Source organism: Melopsittacus undulatus, chromosome Z (assembly GCF_012275295.1).
Source record: "Melopsittacus undulatus isolate bMelUnd1 chromosome Z, bMelUnd1.mat.Z, whole genome shotgun sequence".
In the NCBI taxonomy this organism is placed as follows: domain Eukaryota; kingdom Metazoa; phylum Chordata; class Aves; order Psittaciformes; family Psittaculidae; genus Melopsittacus; species Melopsittacus undulatus.
The window spans coordinates 82,035,140-82,058,169 of record NC_047557.1 but is presented as its reverse complement, the minus strand read 5'-3'; the positions used below and the strand labels follow the sequence as shown (position 1 = coordinate 82,058,169).

General features: G+C 46.9%; 1 protein-coding gene across 1 annotated transcript in view; it reads right to left on the bottom strand.

Annotated features, from left to right (window-relative positions):
- The window catches only part of PLEKHG4 (pleckstrin homology and RhoGEF domain containing G4), a 78,128-nt gene that overhangs the window by 21,690 nt on the left and 33,408 nt on the right, over positions 1-23,030 (bottom strand). The window contains exons 9-13 of the mRNA XM_034073112.1: positions 22,507-22,605; positions 21,301-21,449; positions 8,655-8,793; positions 6,327-6,449; positions 5,608-5,799 (exon numbers count right to left, since the gene is read on the bottom strand). Coding sequence (XP_033929003.1) covers positions 5,608-5,799; positions 6,327-6,449; positions 8,655-8,793; positions 21,301-21,449; positions 22,507-22,605 — 702 coding nt within the window. The remainder of the gene's footprint in view (positions 1-5,607; positions 5,800-6,326; positions 6,450-8,654; positions 8,794-21,300; positions 21,450-22,506; positions 22,606-23,030) is intronic.

Sequence of the window (23,030 nt, the reverse complement as noted above, 5' to 3'; positions counted from 1 at the left end):
ATTTGTGACACGGTACATCAGCAGAAATGAAGCACAGCAGAAAACAAGGTAACAGCAGGTTGCTGCTGTGAAGCTTTTAGGGAGAAATGAGAAATTACCTGTGGAAATCAGGTAATTGAGCAGGCTCTGGATTTCTCCTGTCACACCCAAGATCAGCTCCATCTCTTGAAGCTGGGAACACTGTGACAGCAGGTCTCAGTCCCTCCCGGGACAGGAACCCAGCAAACCTTGGAGCATATGAGGAAGGCAGCGCCTTCTTGTGCCATCCACAACCTTTAAAAGGAGCCTGAGATGTCCCACCTGTCCTGTGCATACATCCAGCCAGTCTGGAGGCAATGCAGTCCCGGCAACAGCTTCTACCTGCAGTTAAATTATGCCCCCTGAAATGATCATGCAATAGTAAAGGGAAAGAGGGACAGGCACTGCTGTGTTACAGACAGCACAGCCCTGGGATTTGGAAGAACCATGCAAAGATGCTCAGAGCCCACGGGGCTCTGCCCGAGTACACAAAAGCTGCACACAAAGCACTCTGATTCATGCGGATGCATGAAGACACATACAAGCAGCTGAGTGAAAAGCCTTCTCTGCATTGTTTCAAACAATCCCAGTACTATTCACACGTCAGCCAGGGCGCTGGACATTTGGTACTTACAAGAGGGTTTGCTGGGTCCGTCTGCCGCCGAAGTCAGGATGGGTGTACGTGGCTCAGAGGAAAGGTGCATGGAGCTGTGTGGTCAGGCTCTCCTGCCAGCCAGGCCCGGAGGGGTGGGAAGAAGAGCCCCAGCCCCTCTTTGGGCCCCAGAGGCAGCAACACTTGTTCACGGGATGGAGCGCAAAAAGGCTGGCATTCCTACAGCAGTAAGGACAATGGGGAGGGATGAGGAGGCACTGCCATAATCAAATGCAGGCCAGCTGGCCCTCCCCCAGGAAGAGCAGGCACCTCCTTCAATTGCCAAAGGCTTTGTTTTCTGAGCCACAAAGAACAAAGTGGCGGAACAGGAGAGCCAGAGGAGGAGGAGAACAGAGGAGAACCAACTGTTGGGGGCAGAGCAAAGGTAACACACTCCTGGAGAGATGTCAACACAGATGGAGAGGGGTTTGGCAACATTCTGCTTGCTCCAAGTTGAGCAGCTCTTTGTGTGCAGCAGAAAGAAGTTGAGGACAGCTGGAAATCACTACTGACAAACCAGAATCGGCAGAGGCTGATGCCCAGGAGTACTTTGAGGGAAGGGACCTAAGAGTGGCAGACAGAGAATGCCACTGAAGGAATGGCTCATGGAGCAGACCCCACAGAAATCCCAACAAGGGAAATGCTGCCATTTCTCAACCAGCTTCACTCCGCTGCCCGTCCCTAAGAGTGGGACTCTGAACAGCTTCCCTCAGAAACCAAACACAAGGCAAGAGCCCACGCTTAAAAAGGCTTCCAGGCCAGTGCAGAGCAATATGCATACTTTTCCTGAGCACCAAAAGAGGCAGCATCTTGCACAACATACTGACAAGCAGGAAAAAGCCCCTGGAGCTGCCTCAGGCCCTCCTGTAATGATACAGGCAGTTCAGCATGATGCTTTGGGCACCAGACCACTGCAGGCTGCACGGGATGTGGGTGCTGAACCGGGTGTTGGGATTCTGCCCTTTCCTGTTGGGTGTTTTCTCCCTGAGTGACTTGTGACAGCAGCTTTCTGTGCCTTCACTGCTGACCTTCTGCAGCACTGGCTATCATCCCAGGACTGGCAGAGGCTATGCTGTGTGCTCTAGCTCATTAGACACATCATTGTGAGCTGGGTGGCTGCAGTCCTGAGAGGGCACACAGCTCTTACACAAACCATGCCAAGCCTGTGTTCCAGACACTTTGCTGATGGTGAAGTCAAGAACATGCAGAGACCTGGATTATAAGAATCATAAAATCCTGGAATGGTTTGGGTTGGAAGGGACCTTAAAGCTCACCCAGTTCCAACCCCTGCCAAAGGCAGGGATACCTTCCACTAGACCAGGTTGCTCCAAGCCCCATCCAACCTGGCCTTGAACACTGCCAGGGATGGAGCAGCCACAGCTTCTCTGGGCAACCTGTGCCAGGGCCTCAGCACCCTCACAGGAAAGAACTTCTGCTTAAGAGCTCATCTCAATCTCCCTTCTGTCAGGTTAAAGCCATTCCCCCTTGTCCTGTCCCTACAGGGCCTTGTCCAAAGCCCCCCTCCAGGCTTTACGTAGTCCCTTTAGGGACTGGAGCTGCTCTAACATCTCCTGAAGCCTCTCTTCTCCAGGCTGAACCAGCCCAGCTCTCTCAGCCTGTCTCCAGAGCAGAGCTGCTCCAGCCCTTGCAGCATCTCCATGGCCTCCTCTGGACTCCTTCCAACAGCTCCACATCCTTCTTGTATTGTTGCCACAGAACTGAACAGGTGACATGCGAAGTAATTTAACTCAATTAAAGCTTGAGTCATGAAGCCTGACAAAGTAAGCAAGGAGAGGGGGGCTTGCTCTAGGTCTTCCTAGCAACGGTGGTGTGCTATGGCAGTATTACTGTGAAACCAGAGTAAATAATGGGAGAGAACAGGGTACTGGGGACCACCCTCACAGGCATCCCAGAATAAAGCAGACATTACTGCTTTTGGTACCACAGACACACCCTTGCTTGCTCAGCTTTCCAGTTCTCTCCAAACACCATGTGGTGCCAGATCCTCATAGAGTCTTGCAACTGAGTAAACAAAGGACAGTGGCCAGCCCAGGCTTGAAGCCACAGGAAGATGGCAGGTCCCACAGTGAGTCTGTGGTACTGAGACACAACCCTCATCCCACAGCCAGAGATGAGGAAGGCAGCTTCCCCCAGCACTACTCTTGTCTCAGCCCAGCCACCATCCAGCCCTTGACAGGCACCAAGAGCTCCTGCCACAAAGGAAGTGGGGACAAATGGAAACATCCAGCTTGGCACCAGTCATGGCTTTGGGGAGGGAACCCTGCCAGCCCATATGCAAGCTCCATGTGGTCTGGCCCAGCTCAGCCTTCTTCATCACAGGGAACTTAGGCCATCAGGAACTTCCAAGCAGTGAAAAAACAGTACAGCCTTCATGTACTGTGCTGTTGCTGTCCCATAGGCCATGGCAGCACACTACAAAATTCTTGTCTCCAGCATGCAGCAGAAGGGCCAGCAGAACAGAGCCTCCCATTCCTAGTAGTCAGTGAGGTACACAAGACGAATACCATGATCCCCATGGTGGGTGCTCCACTCCCTTTGCACATGCTGAGATGTTTGGAGAGATCTGAGCTTGCCAGCTCATTACCACAGTGTATATGGTTTACTCATCCTCAGGCTTCTTCCCCATATCCTGGGGTCTGGCATGCTGCAGGCTCTTTACCAGAAGGAAAATTAAGGACATTGCTTAGTGTAGACTCCTGCTGTTGCTATCCCTTCAGATACTAAGGAAGAAAGAAGGGGGTTAAGGCAGGTGCTGACAAGATCACTGCAGAAAGGTCAAAGCAGCTCAGCATCAGAACAAAGTGAAAGCAGTTCAAGATAAAACCTCCTGCTTTCCCTGCCTCCCAGACCACACCACTGACTTTGATTTAGGAAGACAGAAAGCACTGTGGAGATCAAGATCAAAATAACCAGTACTGAAAGAAGTTCCATGCTGCACAGCAATCCCTGCACTTACCCTACAGCTGCAGGATGTTCCCCCCTTCTCTGGTTTTGGTTGGCCACCATTTCATAGTACATAGGTGTTGTATTTACACTACTAGCATTGTTTACAGCTCTACTGAAATCAGCAAGATCAAAATCCTCCTCCCTACTAAAGCAAGATATCTCCACACCAACACTGTGCAGATACCTTGTGCCACCATCATTCAGTTTTCACTGTGCAATATAAAAGACACAACCATGAGGAATGATGGTGCTGCTGCCACCAAGGAGAGCATCCCCCAGTTGCCATCCCCTAGAATGAAGCTGTATGAGCAGTGCCATGATGCCGTAAGAAAAGATATGGGCCATCTTTGGGGTCTGTGTAACACCTGTGCCCTTGCAAATGGCCTTGGAAGGCTCTGAAGTCGTGAAAGGATACCCATTGCTGTTGAGTCCTCCTCACCACCCTGGTAGCCCAAGAGCTGCTACCACAGTGTAGTTCCTGTACCTAAATGGAGAGCATCATATGCTACAGTCCACATTTGTGCTCCAGATTTCCAGCTTTGGTTGGGTAGCTTCCTATAGGACCAATGTTTAGCTTGGCCACAGAACTGCCAATATGCCAAAGCGCAGCTCATCACCTTTTATGTGCCTCAGTTTGTTGGAAGAAACATGACAAAACCCATCCTTTCTGGGACCCTTCCCTGGATCCCCATGATGGCAAATGGTATTTCAGGGAGCAGAGCAGCCTCCTAATGTCTGTGCTCAAGCAGAGCACAGGCACTTGCCATTCTCCTATAGCACAGGAGGTATTATAGGGGGAAAAAAAGTTAGAAACTTACAGATTCCCATAGCAGGAATCTGGAGTGTCCACCACCTGCACAGTAAACTGCACAGATGAGCTAGAGTGGGCCTGCAGAACATCACCAAAACAAAAAAAAATCTTCACATGTCTTGACAGCAATGTTCTCAGCTGCCTTCTCCACTCTCCTCCCTCACACAGAATGCTTCTTGATGTTTTCATGTTTTGCTGAATTTCCTCACCCCTCCTCTGAGCACTTCTGGCAGACAAAACAGCTCAGAGACAGAAACTAAGTGGCACTTACATCTGGTGGCACCTAAGTGGCATCTACAGCTTAACTTTTGGTGCCCATTCTTTGTAGAATCTGAGAACTTCAATACCCAATGTTTGTACAAGTGTGTAATTAATGGAGCACAGGCTGCCTGGCCTTCTGTGCTTGCTAAAGCTTTGTTTTAAAATGCACTTAGAAAATCCTACTGTTTATTCCCCTGCAACTTCAGAAACTAAAGGACACCAAATCCAAGTATAGGTCTGCTGAATGGATGTGTTTGCATTAAGCGGAACAGGTAAGAAAGACAGGCACTCAGCACAGTCACCACATGCACCCTCTCCTGCTCCTCAGATAACTGGGCCAGCCCAAGCCCCTTATTCCCGCAGCTACACCCCTAATACCCCATTCTGGTGCTCCATTTTCTCACACAGGCCTCTGCAAGAGAGGAGCTGGGCTACACTTAGGGCTGAGTAGCAGGGTGCTACTCCTGATGAGTCAATAGGCTGTTATCAGCATGTAAGGATGCAGTATGAGCAAAATGCAGGCAGCCTGCCCTGGCATAGTGGCCAAGACTGGACACAGCCAGTCAGTCTCTTGGCCCTTGTCATTGGAGCCAGTGCTACCATGATCCTTCTGTCCACTGCAGCCATGAGAGGGACCTAAAAGCTGCAGCACAGGCAGCAGAAGACCTCTGTTCTGAACAGATGGAGACCTTCTTGGATACACACCCACCCCTTCTTTCACTTCCTGTCTTGAAAATAATCACTGCAGACACATGAGCATGAGGGGCTTTTGCATGTCACAGATCCAGCTCCCTGGTGGTGCACACACTGTTTCACACCCTTCATAAACAATCAAGCTCTGGACTGTGTCCGACCAGGTTTTTACACCCACCTCCATGCAGCAGATGCTTTGTCTTACCTTGTCAAAGAACTCATAGAGCCTGACTGTCTCACAGATTTGGTGCCTCTTTTCATCCAGCTGAGTGCAGAACTCATCCAGTTGATTTCTGTAGGTCTGCAGCTTCACCCTGTAGGAATGCACATCCACAGAGGAAAAGTCTTCCCAGTAATCCATCTTCTTTAGTGCTTCCTGCCCTCTTCTGCAATATTCCTAAAAGCAAAATGGGATTTTGTGTATGAGGCTAGAAGCCTGACAAGGACAGTAGATAATCTTCAAGGTCATTAATAACTAGGGCTAATTAGAATGTTTTTTAAGGTTCAAATCACATGAGCAGGGGTGTACTTGTTTACAGCTGAATTCTGGAGCCCTGACCTCTTTTAGGATTTATGGTAGCCACAGAGCAGCTTGTAAAGGCCTACGCAACAATGTCCAGGTCAATTAGGATCAAAAAGAAAAAGCAACGTTACAAGCACATCAAGGGAGTTACAAAAGCAATCCATCTTCCATCATAGCAGTTATTTTCCTCAAGACTGGCAAATTCCATCCACTAAGGCATCGAGCTGGTGGCTTTATCTACAGCAGGAGAGCAGAGAAGCTAAGCAAGACAATGAATGACACACACCTAGGTGATGCACATTTTACCAGTGTCACCTTAGCATCATGGCTTTGGCTGAGCATGCACAAGGCTCCCAACTCAGTCTCTGAAGAGCAAATTTTCCCACTCCAGTAACACTTACACTGGCAACAAGATCAAACTCCTTGAACTGCTTCTGTGCTTGAAGCAGCATCTCCAAAGAATCATCCAGGTTGATTGTTTCCTTTAATCGTTTTCTGCCAACATTCTCTATCCAACTGCTGACCTAGGAGACAAGGGAAAAGTTCCACTATTAGTCAACCCTGTGCTACTCACCAAGGTAGCCCTCATGTGGAAAGGGCAAGGAGCTGCTCTCATAATGCTGGTCATTTTATGACCAGAAAGAATGTGTGTGTACACTTCTCCCCCCATCCTGGCATTTCAGTCTGAGCCTCCTGCTAAGAGTTTTTCCACTTCAGGCTCCTGAGAAATTGCAAAGCTCTATTGCTCACTAGCCTTAAGCATAAACAGGGCAAGTAGCTGCTTGGGCTCTCTTTCAGGTGAGCCACAGCCTAACGCAAGCTCTGCAACCTGCAGGCTGGCCTCATATTCCTCTGTCCTAGTTTGAGCCGTAGCAGTCATTTTTTCTCCTTCTTGTAGCTGGTGCAGTGCTGTGTTTTGATTTCTGGGCTGGGAACAGTTGCTTGATAGCGAGCATGTTTTGAGTTACCGCTCGGGTGTTTTTGTTCAAGGCCTTTTCTGAGCTCATGCTCTGCCAGGGAGGAGGGGAGGCTGGGAGGAAGGAGAGACAGGACACCTGACCCAGGCTAGCCAAAGAGGTATTCCATACCATAGCACGTCATGCCCAGGAGGTAACTGGGAGGGAGCCGGAAGGGGTGGAGCTCTGGGGGGAAATGGAGGAGGAATCAGTCGGTGCTTGGTCAGGCATGGTGGGGTGAGTTATGGGTCGGTGGCTGGTGAGGTGTTGTATTCTCCTTGCTTGTTGTTTGCTTTATCATTATTATTTGTAGTAGTAGTACTAGCAGGAGTGATTTGTGTTATACCTTAGCAATTAAACCGTTCTTATCTCAATCCTTGGGGGCCACATTCTTTGGATTCTCCTTCCTAACTCTCCAGGAGTTGGGGGAGCAAGGGGGGGAGTGAGTGAACAAGCTGTGTGTGGACTTGGTTTAAACCACGACATCCTCTTATTGTCACCCCAAATAGGACAAAATCTCCCTGCTGCCAGGTTTCCTACTTCACTTCCTTTCTCTGACTGGTAGGACAGGAACTACATCAGTGTGAGTGTACTGGTGGCTCTTCCCCTCTGCAGTGTTACATGGTCCTTTGGTACTCCCTGGTTTTCTGAAGGTAGCTCACCACAAAGCTGTTCCGTAACTGCAGGTGCCTCAAGAGAGCCCAGCCACAGCTACAGTTATAAGCTTGTATCCTCAAACATGGGTAGAGAACCTATCAACAACAGTGTCCTAAAAAGAAAGCAGACACAGGAGGCCAGACAGGATAACAAAGCACCTCCATCAACAGTGGGTTTAAAAACAGGCTAGTAAACTTGTCTGCAACGCTTCAGGCATAGCTGCACCTGGGGGAAGGGACAGACTAGGTGTTTCCTAATGCCCATGCATCCTGTTTTCCTCTATCATATGAATCCATATCACAACTCAATCCCACAATTGAGGATAAACTCTGAATCCTGGACTGTGAGAATGTCCATGCCCATGGAACAAGCCCACTGGCAAGAGGAGGAGACTGGGGTGGGTTCCCAGGTTGTGACCCATACGAAGAGGGGCACAGGCCCTAGAGCTCCTAGGCAGGCTTAAAAACAGGAGCAACTGATGCCATCATTGGTGATCTGCAAGCAAAGTAAGCTGGGAGCAGTCAGATTTGCTCAATTTCATCAGAAGTAGTTCAGCTTAAACCAGGGATAGGTTGCAGAGCCTGCCTTTGTGCCTTTTTTTCATTTCTGTTTGGTATAGGAACCTGTGTGCTTAAGTGAGTCTTTACTAGGTTCTTGCATCACACCTCTTATCCTGAACACATCGGGCATGGCGTCCAAGTGTCTACCTCCAAATGAGAGGTCATTAAGTTTCTTGGATCCACCTTGGCCTGTGAAAACAACAGGCAAGCTACAGCCTCTTTTGCAAATCCAGTTCTCTTCAGAGGAGAGGTGCCCAGAATCCTGGAAGAGCAATGATGAAACTGGTCCTAGTACTGATCTTGGATGCAGGTTCCTAAGGTGACAGACAACACACAACCCTTAAAGCACACAGGGTTGTGAGACATAAAATTTGTCCTTGTCGAAGAGTTACATCAAAGAAGACTGTGCAACTTCGCCATCAGTTTTTCTTTTTTATGGCCTACAGGCTTCATTTTACACCTTCACACAGGAGATCAACAGGCCGAGTACCTGTGGTGGAATACAGAGTCAGAGGCTGGCAGCAGGCAGTCACTAGAATTGACAGACAGGCCTTACCTCCTTAAAACACTCTTCCACTTTCTCGCACTCCATCACCAGCTCCAGTTCCTGGATGCGTTTGTTTGACAGCATCACCAGACGGTGAACACCCTCATCAACTTGGTTATAAAGCACACTGGCAGCATCAAGAGCATCCCTACAAGGAGACACAACTTTGGTCAGGGGTTTCACATTAGATCCTTCCCCCAGGACTTCAGTCATCCTCCCCATGGGACCAGCAGTGGCCATCTCCACATGGAGAACAGGAGAGAATAATGCTGCTCCCTGCATATTCCTGGGATTAACCATCCTGATCCCAATGCAGACAACCTGGCAGGAAGGACAAGAGCATCTCCTCCCAGACAGAATCTGTGCAAAATTTACTGTTCTTTCAGACAGGACCTTCAGCTTTTCATGAACACAGATTAGTCCATCAAGGAGCTTTCACAAACTCAGAGTCAGGCAGTCTCTGTGTCCAAAACCACCATCTGAATTAAATCTGAGTAAGTAAACAAGCAATCACAAGGAAGCAAATGTCTCCTGAGTGACAATATGAAGCACCTGATGCCCCACTCACTGTCAGAATTTCCACAAGCCAAACAAAACCACAGTGTACAGCTCCCCAGAGCCAAGAGAAATCAAATTTTGCAGTGTTGTGTTGGAAAGATTCACAGACAGAGCTCCCTGTCTTGCACAAGCAGATGTGTTGACCAAAGCCCTGCAGGCAACAACGAGTCAGTCTGGCCACACGCAGAAGGCAACATCCTCTGTGCAGAGGTAGAGATGGAGGAGTTCAGGCTGGAGCCCAAGGCCCTTGGGTCCTGGAGCCAAGGAACTTACTAATACCCATCATCTTACTATCTTTCAGCTGTGCGCAACACCTCTTCAGCACAAGCCCAGGTGAATTACAGACAGGATCCAGGACAGAATAACATCCAAGCTTATTCTTTCTTTCTCTAATTCTTCTGCTCCTAGATTTCTCTTCCTTTTACAAGTATGTAAAATCCCTTTTACAAGGATTCAGCAGATACCTACAACAAAGTCCTATAGCCTCCTTCAGCTGTGCTTTACACTGGCACACTCAGCAGCCTGAGCATCTCCTGCACTTGCCCTAGGCCTGCTTTCATTCTGCAATGGTCTTACAACCTTCTGTCTCATCAGAACATGTCTCTTTTATCATGTTATTTAAGTTATCCAAAGCACTTGTGAAACAGGGAGCTAATAAAACTCTGAAAGCTTTGCTAATAGTAATTAATACAAGCAATTCAGCAAACACATTTATTTGTGTCTTGGGCAATCCTGAACCTAAGAAATGCAATTTTAAAAAAGCACTGAGTGACAACCATTCTGTAATTTTTAGATAGTACTTAACTGACATGAGTTAGTGCAAAGGATATGGACAACTAGCTCTGCATAGCAGAAACCCACAGGATTTTTCTATTCAGAATTCCACCCAGTGCACAACAGCCTCAAAACAGACTTCTCAAAACTCAGGCTCTTAGACACTTTTGTTTTTCCTCTTCAAAATGCCATTAGACTGACCGAATTTCTTCAAAGAGCAGCCAAAAATAACCAAATGGACTACGATCAGTGCTACTGCAGTGCAGAGGAGGCAAGTTCTCTACAGAGAATCTGCAAGCTTTAGTGGAAAGATCGCAGCTGTAATGCTGCTCCTGTTTCCCAAAACCCCCATAAACAAACAGTGCTGATAGGACCCTTCTGTTTTGTAATACTTTCCTAGGGACAGACCCAAATCCAACCCAGGAGCTTCCAGCAGAAGGGCCACGACGACTGGCCAGGCTAAGCACTGGGAAGTGTGTTTCCGGCACAGGTTGTGCAGGCCAGTTCCCGTCAGCAGCAGTGCCACAGCTAGGACAGTTAATGAGAAACAGTTGAGAAGAGGGCTGGAAGTTGTATTTGGCAACAACATTCCTGCTGGTGGATTTTGTGCAGCAGAGCATAGCTGTAAGGTATGAGGCTCTAGTACAACAATGGCCAGACAGGCAGACACCCTTTGGGGGTACTCCCCTGAGTCTGAAGTCCCTGCTGGCATGAATGCTCTCATCAATACAGGAAAGTATATAGATACAGTAAACCCTTTCTCCCACTGGCACAGACAAGCAAGCACCTGTAACTCTGCAGGCTGTTACATGCAAACATCTGAAATTATCCTGTTGTGAGGCAGGGTATTTTCCAACCCTTTGCTGAGCTTCCACGGAAATCACTTTAGTGACTGCTATCAAAGGAGTAGCATCACATCAACAAGCTAGACTGACCTGCTAGACCTTTGTGTAATGAAAGTCCTTATGTCCACCCAAACTCATGATAAAGACAGTGTGTATGGTTTCAATGCTTAACAAGGTATTACAAGATGATAACCTTACGGAGTAGGCAACTTGAAACACAAGTTCCAGCTCCTGCACTGGGTAACCTAGCACACAGTGTGATCTGACACAGGGGAGCAAGCCAGGGAGTCCCACTCTTTTCCATGCCTGAAGGAGGAAACAGGCCCCCAGTTGTCTCAAATTTGAGTAATTTTCCTTGAAAGAAATCATAGCCTGGGCTGCAAAGCTCTAAATCCTATAGCTTCCCACATAACAGACAGCACATTTCCCAGCATCACAAAACCGGCTTTCCTGAAGAAAACAGTACAGCTATGTGGAATAAAAATCACCCTCAAGGCAAAGGGGTAGGAAGGAATTACAAACCATGATTTAAGTATTTTCTTACAAACAGAAATAGGCTTATCACAAGCTCACTGTGTAGAGGTGAATTCACTGTGTCACTCCACGTGGACATTGTGGTAAACACACCATCCCTGGAGATATTCAAGACCAGGCTGGATGTGGTTCTGGGCAACCTAATCTAGTTGAAGATGTCCCTGCTCATTGCGGGGGGGGGGGGGGGGGGGGGGGGGGGGTGGACTAGGTGAGCTTTGATGGTCCCTTCCAACCCAGACCAATCTATGACTCTATGACAAGGCCAGTCTGTTGGAGCACACTTGAGGCCAGCACTGGCCTGAATGACCAGCAAACCACTTCAGGTACTCAGTCATCAGCTGATTCAATGGCACTCAAAGTGACTCCCTGGGGCTGAATGCACCCATGAAAAGCCTTTGCTTGACTGAGTCACAGGCATCTCAAACTTATCTAGAGACAGCTGAGGATGTGTTCAGGAGTTTATAATATAAACAGGGACTGGACAGAGAATTCAGTTCAGAGGGCTGGAAGTTAGCTCTTGGTATATCTGGAAGCTAGACTGTTGAGGGTATATATAATCCAAAATCCCTTAGTCTTGCTATTTAAGTCATTCTGTTTTCTGCAAATGCTTGCAGAAGGCTATTATACGCTTTTGCAGGGCACAATCCAACACCCTACAGCTGCCCCTTCCCTTGGCCCTGTCCATGCCTTGCTGAGTGACTGCACATAGGCTGCCTACAGAAAAACTACTTCCAAACAGCTCCTCAGGGCTCAGAGCAACAGAGGAACTCCAGGTGTGGCCTTACACCATCTCTCCTCCTCTTTCTCCTCCACCAAGTCCCTTCAGCATCCCAGTTCTTTGTTTCAAGGTCCAGCCACACTGTTTTCACATGTTCTGCCTTACTTGGCAGGCATTCATTAAAAACCTCAGTGTCTAGTTGTTGGTCTTCTGTTGCATCTCCAAGGTAACTCCATTCATATGTTGTTGTCAGCTCCTGACAGTTCACTTTTACCAGCCTGACAGGCTTGCTCACTAACATCCATTTTTTACTCTTACACAGAGGAAAACATGATCCTTTCTGCCCTGTAGTATAAAGTAGGTAGGCAAACCAAGCCAAACAAAGAAACCACTCACAGTCCATGGGAAAGTTTGTTTTTCCAATTCACTTGGGCACTTCCAGTGCTCACTGGGCATTAAGCATGTTCTCCCAAATCTCTGCAGCTGTCTACCTATTTACCTATTTACATACACCCATACATATCTTAAAAACCTTCTTCCTAAATCATTTCACTGTACTAGTAAACTCAACAATATCCTGCAACAGGGAGTTGCATAGGAAAGTGATACTTTGTATTGAGAACTGTTTCTTTTTCAGAATCACTTTGGAGTTTTTCATTCCTGTCCCTTCATTATCTTTGAGGCAGCTTGGAGGAAACAAACCAAATACTGAAAATTTGGTCGAACAAGGAAAACTTACTTCCATCCTGCCACACAAATTAAAGCACCTGGTTGTTAAGAACCTTAAAGAGATTTTTAATAGTAGCTCCACAACTCTGTGGAAGAAAAGAGTTGTTTGAAGTCAGTGGAAAGTCTTGGCTAAACTTAGATGTGTTTGGATGCATTGCAGTTCCCCTGTACATGTGAGTGTGGTAATAAGAGTCTTTCACTACATGCTTCCACAGTCAAATCATCCAAAGTTATTTTGCAATAGTGCAGAGTCAATATAATTTATAGCAAAAAAAGGAGTAGCTTGATGTCAGTTTATGTTTCCCCAAAACCTGTTTTCATTAGGCAATTATCATTTCAGTGGAAAAGGTCCAAGCATCTTCAGTTTTCTGGCGAAGTGCCAACCTCTTCTATAATGGCAGGGTAATTTTAAACCTATAATTTAGAAAAACCATTTCTGGCTGAATCCATCCTCCAAAAAAAGCTAGTCTTGGAGAGTTACACTTTAGTTTTCAAAGCAAAATACCTGATTTGTTTTTGAAAATAGACAGTTACAGAAGAGACATACAGCCAGCGTGCAAGAGCAGGTGCTGCATGACCTGTGCCTGTCAACACCAGTGAGATGCAATGAGAAAAGCACACAGAGAAAATGAACAGGATTTGGCAAGTAAGAGATTAGAAGGATGGTTTAATCTAAGGACACAAATGGAAATCAAAGCGTCTTTTCTGGCAGTGTTCAAGTCCAGGTTGAATGGGGCTTGGAGCTGCCTGGTTTAGGGGAAGATGTCCCTGCCCATGGCAGGGGTTTGGAACTGGATGAGCTTTAAGGTCCCTTCCAGTCCAAACCTTCTGTGATTTTACGATCATCTGTGCTGACACCATGGCTGCACAATCACTGAAGCACCCTGAGCAATTCTCCAGGAAGAAATCCTCCCAGCTCTGCAGGGAAAGTCCTGTGTGCCTGAGGGCTGTTCTGCAGGAAGAGAAATGCAGTTATTGCCACTAATGCATCTTGGTAGCAACCTATATAACTGCCATATTTGTAATGATTCCATTAAAGGAAGTTAGCCTCAAATGCACATTCCTGCTCTTCAAGCTCAAAACTTCACATGGAGCTGAGATTAGAATCCAACCTGGCCACGGGGAAGCTAATGCAGCTATTGCTAAATAAACTAATTATTCTTTGCAACACACAAACAGTCACAGTGGTTTTAATTACCTAGTAAAAGTATTTGAGGAACTGGTGCAATTTTTTAGAACCCCAAAGTGCCCTTCAAAAGGCGTAAGGGTCAAACACCAATTTTAGGGTTGCCTGTGGGATTCCTGCCATTCACGATAGGACCATGGGATCTAGCTGAGATCACAGCCCTACCTGAACCCCTCCTCATCAGGTTACCCAACGAGCACATGCACTGGGAACAACCCACACAATTAATCCAGCACACCACAGACCATAATAGCTCTTCTAGAGCACAGTTCATTTAAACACATTTCTAGCAGAAATATACTCTGAGATCCCTTTAAAAGTAAAGGTATTGATGTTTGCAATTAAACAAGCATCCATGTGTGATTCCAAGCTGTGACCTTTGATTGCAAGCCCCAACCTGGCTTGAATTCAGTTACAATAAAACTGTGTTCAGACTGGTTGGTTTTAAATCCCAGAAGATCCATAAAACTGACTGGAAAAGTAAAAATACTATAAGAAATCCCAAACCAATAAGTAGCCTACAAATGGAAATGCTCACCCTGCAGTGGGGCCTGAGATAGGATGTGGAAACACCATTCTGGGAACACCAAGCTGTGGTTTTCAAACCTCTGCAAACAGCTTCCACCTCCTATTTATGCTTATTATCTAGGTGGACTTCCCTAGTCTAACAGCTGCATACCCAGAGTTAGGACCACCTGAATTTCAAGATGCCCTGCTCAAATACACATCCACCGTCATTTAAAGTCACACACCTATTTCCCCAATCCACCATCCTTTTGCACACTCCCTGTGCTCATGATACACATAATAGCAGTAACTCTGACATTAACCACCCCAGTGACAGAAACATCCACCCCAACATAACTATATAAAAAACAGTGCTTGTGGGACAGTCTGGGCTGAGCCAGAAACTTCAGGAGGTTCAGTTAACATCCTATGCTGGAAACTTTTTGTAGTTTTTTTCCGTAATATTTTTAAACAGATAAAAACCAGTGTGCCATTAATAACCTAATGCCCTGTCAGCATGACAAACATTGCAAACAAGAACAAGCCAAACCAGAGCCTTCTGGGTAAATTCCCACTGAATCCAGGAAGATTTAGACCAAAAGACAGCAGAAAATAAGTAGCAGAAATGGAGCTGAGGGGTATCAGCTTATGAAAAGCCTAACAAAACAACTAAAACTTACCTAGTCAGAACTCTGCAACCTTTTACCTCTCTGCTAGTGCCATGACTGGCTCCACACAGCCCTTCATCCACTCAGAACAACAATGGCTCCAATGCTCTATGTGCAGAGCAACAAGGTTTGTTTAATGTGAGTGTAAGTGCTTTTTACCACGCTAAAGCCACCATACCACAAAGGGAACAGGTTAGACTGTAAGGAAGATGAATACCAAGGAGCAGAGTATGTGTTTAGATAGAAGTGTTGCCCTGCACTCCTCCCTCCACCCCACACAAACAAATGAGCACACAGAAGAGCACTGCCACTGCTGAAGGCAAAAGCATTAATGTTTATCAGCATCTTCTGTGTTGCCAGCAACAGCACAGAGGCATCATGTGGCAGGAAGCTGCCCATCTGTGAGGTCAGGATTTAAGCACAGGGTTTTATCCTGCTTCAGGGTGTATCAAGAGCTTGTCCTATCCAAGAGATGAAGGTTTTAGGATTAGGGCCACTGGAGAAACACACATAGGACACCTTCCAATGAAAGATGCCTCTCACAGACTGTGTCAGGACTGTGTGCTGTGGCAAGTGAGAGCATAAGAGGTTCCCAAAGCTCTCAGAGAGGTAGGAGAATGAACAAGCACCAGTTAAGCAAACCAGGAAAATGGCATCAATGAGGGGTATGCAAGCATTGCCTTCTTTTGAAGAACATACAAACACAAAGAAGCAACCATCAAACAAGCCACAGCACTGCAACAAACACCTGTAATGCAGAAAGGGGATGGCAGGAGACAAGACTACCTTCAGGAAGGATTTTGAAGTGTACGTTGCCTAGGTATGACTACCAGCACATGGCAGCAGCTAACAGCTCAGGGTAACAGTTGGACCTGATGATCTTAAAGGTCTTTTCCACTTGGTTGATTCAATCATTCTATGATTTACCTTCCAAACCAAGAAGACCAGTAACTCCAGTCTGTCCAGACTGGGACTTACATACCAGACCCCTGTCTCCCCTCTTCCCTCACCCCCTGGATAATCAGCTTAGTCTCTCCACCTCTACCCCAGACAGACTGAGTTTCAGATAGTGCTTGTGCAGTCCTTCACCAGGCCCTCCTGGAGCCTCTGAGAGCCTATGCATTACCCAAGTTTACAAAGGAGCTCAGACACCACAGAGGGGCACGTGCCTGCTTTGGAGCAACCCTGGAGATGCTACTAATGGGAGTTTTGCTGAAGACCCACAAATACAAGCTCATACAGCACCACACAGCTATAACCCACTGCCATCATCAACTGGCCACAGCTTCAAGCAGACCTCGTGCCTCAATACCATATGTGGAAGCTGTTAGCTGTAAGATCACCCTCTGCTGCTGCAACTGAGTCAGGTCCAGCATCAGGAACTTGGCAACTGTTGCTCAGGAAGCCAGCTCCACACTGCCTATTACCTCTGCTCAGCCCAGGTCCCCACCCAGAGCTTCCAACCAGATCACTGAGACACACTAAAAATAGCCAGCTCACAAAAACAGCTCTTGACTCTGGCCTCTCCACCCTCCAAGTACAGAGACAAACTCTACTGCCTTTTGCAAACAAAAGGAGAATTCACTCCTCCATCTGTTTATAAGCTGCTTATTCACAGTTCGCACACACAGATTCTTTTCAGATGAGGAGCTTGGAGGGATGAAACTATAGTTTCTTGGGTTCCATGCTGCACAGAGTCCAGCACCCAGCCTGGCCATTCCTTTGCCATCTGAGGTTTTTCTCCCAGCTCTCACACCAAAGTGGCTGTCTTGATCACTAAGGCAGGTGTTGACTGGTGAGAAGTTCAACATGACCCAGCAGTGTGCACTTGCAGCCCAGAAACCAACTGCATCCTGGGCTGTATCACCAAGGGGAGATTCTCCCCTCTACTATGCTTTCATGAGACCCCACCTGCAGTCCTGCATCCAGCTCTGGAGCAACAACACAAGAGGGACGAGGAGCTGTTGGAACAAGTCCAGAGGAGGCCATGGAGATGTTGCAAGGGCTGGAGGAGCTCTGCTCTGCAGATGGGCTGAGAGAGCTGGGCTGGTTCAGCCTGGAGAAGAGAAGGCTCCAGGAGATGTTAGAGCAGCTCCAGTCCCTAAAGGGACTACATGAAACCTGGAGAGGGGCTTTGGACAATGACCTGTAGGGACCTGACAAGACGGGAGGGCTTTAACCTAACAAAGGGGAGATTGAGATGAGTTCTTAGGCAGAAGTTCTTCCGTGACGGTGCTGAGGCCCTGGCACAGGTTGCCCAGAGAAGCTGTGGCTGCTCCATCCCTGGCAGTGTTCAAGGCCAGGTTGGATTAGCCTTGGAGCAACCTGGTCTGGTGAAAGGTGCCCCTGCCTGTGGCAGGGGATTGGAACTGGATGAGCTTTAAAGTCTCTTCCAACCCAAACCACTCTGTGACTCCACGATTCTATGGACATGCAGAGCATGATGCAATCCCACTCCTGTGCCACACTGAGAAAGCAGGTTTGCTGGTGGAGCCAAGCACATGCCAGGTGTACTCTGGTTCAACCAGTATAAAGCACCTTTATATTAACAGAAGATGCTTAGATTTTCTTTGCTCCACTTCTGACTCACTGCATATCCACAGGACAAAAGGCACCACTGGACTCTGTCTAGGCAAGCATTCCCAGCTCTTGGCTATGCTGGAAAAGCAGCAATAATGAGAACAACAGTGGAAAATGTCTGGCTAAAGACCAGGTTAAAAGTCTCCCTGACTAGCTAACCAGCCCCACTTTAGCAAGACCTCCCACTGCTGCTGCCTGACTGAAGCCTTCAAATTACATCACAAGATAAACAATGCATTAATCCATTTTCCAGCACTGACTTAGTCAAGTGGCCTGCAAGCCACAGGTTGGTTGATCAATACAGTGGATATCCTGACACCAAGGATATACCTGCTAGCCAATTTTATGTAACTAATTAAAAAGACTGTTTATTAAAAGTTTCCTTCCAAAAGTGCAAAAATAAGTATTAATAGCATTAAAGTGATGGATGTCTCTGTGGCATTCATCCATTCTTACCTAGAGGAACTTCAGCTAGGCTAATAGTTCTGCATTTCAATCCCCAGGAAGAGTGGGAGGGCAAAACCTGGAAGCTTTCAGCTAACAGACCTGGAGAAGCACCCAGCCTCCAGTGCTGCATTTGGCATGAAGGGAGATGTGGCGGCTCTGAAGCCAGCCAGCTTCACCATAATAGATCAGTGGCACTGCCACCCTCATCAGTCCCCCAGCACCTCTGCATGGCCACGCTGTGCACTGAAAGAGGTGCCACAAAGATACTGGCTCACCAGTACCACACCCAGGCCAACTGTAGGTCAAATTCAGCCATGTCTTCCTGGAGGTGGGAAAGCACTGTGGGACCAGCTGAGCACACATCTGCTCAGCCTGCTCCCCGAGGCACTACAGTATCTCTCAGGATGGGACCATCCTGAGATGGGACCATCATCCAGGAATGACTCCTAGAGGCTCTTGAAGCATCTGTCAGAAACATCTGGATGCACCAAAGTACGTCTCTCCTGCATGAGCCCATCTCCGATGGGAAGAGTTCAACTTCTGCAGGAAAGGAGCTGTCTCACTGGCTTAGCAAAGCCCAGGTCAGACCTGAGCAGCAGCGAGATCCCACTGCTCTGTGTCATGCAACACTCCAAAGGACATCTCAGCTCTCCAGGAGGGCACAGCAGGGAAATGTGCCAAAATCAACCCCAAGGGAAGAGTTCCATGATTAAAGAAAGAGTAAAGGAAGTCTTGTTTGCTCTGTGCTCCCAATAGGTATTTGGCAGATGTCATCTGCCTGCGCAGAGCACAACGCTGCTTCCTGGCCTATTTTGGCATACACTCCCTAACCTGCAGTTAGGCTTTTTCAGACAGGTTCACCCATCTCTGTTCTTACCACCTGCTGCTATTCTTTTTGCCACATGAAGTCACAAACTAGAGAGAAAGTTAGCTGTCAGAGCTGGCAAAACATACCCCTTTGCAAAAAAAAAAAAAAAAAAACAAAACCCAAACAAAAAAACCCAAACAAAAAGAAACACAAGTCAATCTCTTGCTTTTTTAATCCCAAGGTGATGGTGCAGCTGGGCTTGTCTTTTTTATGTCTCTTAGGAAAAATAACAGTTTATACATTTAGTTTTGCACTTTTGATTGGCACATTTTAATTAAGTGGAGCTAAGAGTCCAGAAAACTGGTCCCTTCCTCTATTTGTATACAATTTTTTACACATTTGGACAAATATCTTTTCACAGCTGGCCTCAGCTTCTGACTAACAAGTCTTGGCAGTCATGACTCTGCTTTATCAGGCTTTTACACCACAAGAGAAAAGAAGAAACTAAGCCAACATGACACATGATTAACACTAGAACCCAAAAGGTGGCTCAGACAGGTAAAGCCATTTGACTTGCTTTTGTAAATAATTTGATTTCAAGTGTTAGGGGAATAGATGTGGAATCCAATTCAGTACAACAGGCCATGCTGAGAGCACAAACACAACCAGCCCTCCTCCATTTTCACACATCACCGGTCAGAAATCTAATACTGGGCACACATACATCAAGAGCCACTCCATGCTAGCTTAGAAAGCCAACTACAATATTTTGTCCCTACCCTGCTTTGATGTTCTCTGTTAAAGAAGCCTTTGAAAATCATAACCATCAGAGCCTTTACAGCGTGAGCAGAGCTCTGAACCTTTAATATCTGCACACCTGTTTGGAAAGACGGAGCAAGCGCAGAGCCATGATCTAAACCCAAAAGTGCCTTATGCAGAGTTCTCTGGTGAAGTGACGAGGTTTTTTTCCCATTTGAAAGGATGCTGGAACAAAGAACAGTGGATCTTAGACCTCTGATCCAAGTTACATGACAAGCAGGCACTTCCTCAGTTAAAATACTGCATGGATTTTAGTTTCTGCAACTACTCCATAGGCTAGAAGAGATCTTTCTCCCACTATCTTCATCTAAACTCCTCACACTGGAGGACGCCCAGCATATGCTCTCCATTCATACTGGCAGACAACAAATGTAACCTGAATTAAACAGAGAACATGTTATACAGCCTCAGCATACACTCACACACTGTGCAAACAGAGAACTCTGCATATCCCTAAGCCCTACCCTTGCTAAGCTAATCAAAGCAATAAATTATCCTTAGGGGCTCTGTCAGATCAGCTTTCAAAGTTGATCACTTCTCTGCGCAAGAACACACGCTAAGCCTAAAACCAAACTGCCAGAGCTGCTGACAGGACTCACCACAAGCAGGGAGAAGAAACAGTTACAAGACCTGTCCCCAGGCTTCCCTCTCACTCAGCACCGACCCCAGTCTCCCAGCAGGGAGTAGCAACTCGCACCGTCATCCACTTGATGACTTTTCAAAGAGAAATGATGTTCTTTGTTCGTGTGAGATACTCTCTCTGAGCTATTTTGTTATCTCCTTTCCACTCCCTCCCTTAAAACCTCTCAGTTTGTGACAACAACAGAGATATGAACCAGAGCAAGGCTGCCCTGCCACCCACTGAGCCCTCGTCTGCACCCACATGCCAGCTGTTTGCACAGCACATAGCACAGAAGCCTTCACATGCTGATAGGCTTCAGGTGCTTTAATAGTACAAACAGGAGTTGTGCAATGCCCTGGGGATTTCAAACAGCTGGTCTTTCTCAGGCCCTGCTTCTTATACCAATTTTGCAAGTGGGCAGTGAATATCTGGTTGTGCAAACTGTACGAGCATGTGAGGAGAACTGAGTTTGCTTCAGCTAGAAAGCATTCCTCGCAGTTCAGGTCCTTAGAAAATGATAGCCTAGACCTAAACATTTATCACTGGCATCATTAAGTAAGACTTGTGTTTTAGAGGTGCATGAAATATCCAGTCCTCTTTCCACTACAGAAAGTAAATCTGATTTGGTTTGGAAAAAAGCTTTAACCATCTAAATGAATCCACCCAGACAAGTTTTTAGACTGGGGAAGAAGTTAGGAAAAGAGTAAAAATCATTACACTTTTCACCTTTGCTGTTTTCAACACAAGTCCTCACTACACAAAGCTGCTCTCTCGCCTGCACCAAGGATGGATCATCTCACGGAGACTCTCAAGCCTGCTGTTTGCTCACCTCCACCTCTTCTCCCACTCTTGGGGCTCACCTGTAGTCATGGGTGAGGGTGACACAAGATTCCTCCTTTCGCAGCCTGGCCAGGAGTGCTCCCCCCTCCAGCTGCAACTTGACCAGCCGTGCATCTTCAAGAACATTATTCATCAGCTGCCTGTAATTCCTCAGCAGCACAGCTGCCTCCTGCAGGGATGGCAAGAGCAAGATGAGCAGTTACTGCAACCTACAGGCAATGAGGGAACAGGCAAAAACCATCACCCAACCAAAAACATACACAAACCACATCTCACTTTGACTCACCCAAGGGAAGAGGGAGGTTGGCTCCCGCAGCTGTTTCTGTCAAGGCTGCCAAGCCCAAAATGATAAACAGAATTCCTCATACTCTCAATACTTTCCCCACCAGGCTAAAATGGAAACCCAATTCCTACCATTGCCCATGCTCCATTTGCAGGGCATGGAAAGAACAAGCTTTCCAGCATCATCTTCTACTCACAGATGGCTTTTACTGGTCTTAAGAGCCTAGCTTTGCATGGCTCCAGGCTGTGGAAAAGGTGCATGTGAAAGGTTTGTGATATACACACGGATATTCGAAGGCCCAGAGAAGACAATGTAACACCCTCTATTGCTTTAACTACTGGGATCCTCAGTGCAGAGTTGGCAGCATTTCTTACTATGTAAGGAGTACAGCAGCTTCCCAAGAGTGAGGAAATACAATGTTTGCAACAACACAGGCTTGGTCTTTGTACTTTCCTTTTCTTGTCCACTTCCAAACTTCTGCTCTAGAGGCACCAAAAATTGAAGCACAGCACAGCCTTGGCCTGGTGTACACTGTCTATGTTGTCACCTAACTTTATTTCAGGCCATTCAAGCCAACCTCCTTCAGCACGGCTCAAGGCAGCTGTTCAGCACTACAGACACCAAAGCTAGTACCAGCCTCAGAGCTGTGGAGCTGCTAAAAAGTGCTCCAATACTGGAGCAAGCACCATCAGCAACAAGTACAGCTGAAGGGATCTTCTGGGTGATGCTGAGAGATCAGAGAGCCAGCTTCTACACACAGCAAAGCCTCTGTCACTTCATCTGGGTTAGCTTCTACTAGTCCTGCTGTCCTGCCAGCTCCACAGTGACACACAGCACTTGGAACACTCTGCTACTACAGGCTGCAGATTCAAACCTACAACTCTTCTTCAGCTATCCATAGTCCTGCTGTCTGTCTCTGATACAAAGTGAGGGACATGTTTACCTCAGCTCTTTCTGGCAATTTTCCAGTTTCCACTTTATGAATAGCTCCCTGAAGGAAGGCACAAGCACCTTGGCATCCATGTAGCAAGTGTTCCAGCTTCTACAAGGAGAAAGGACCAAGGCAGAGATTATTGTTTCACAGCTGACAGGAAAGCTGTCTTTTCAGCTTGCAGAAGGTTAAAAGTACAGAAATCAAGAGAGGATCAAATACATTAACCCAAGTCTTCAACTATACCTCTCTGTATCAGCAGAGAGGCTTCAGATGCACCATGGTATTTGTGCAAGAGTACCCAGCAAGGCCTCTATGCAGACATTAGAAAACTCATGGCTGCTATGGGTCATGCTTTTGAGAAAAGAAAAAGGCAGTCCACTGCTTTTCCCACATTCCACTTGTAACACCCACATTCTTCTTGTGAAGTCTCACTAAGATGAATCATTATGTATGAATTTTGGAGGAACAAAACATATAAGAAGTACTTGGAATTTCTCTACCTTAAATCATTTCTCATGTCAAAAGTAATGCAA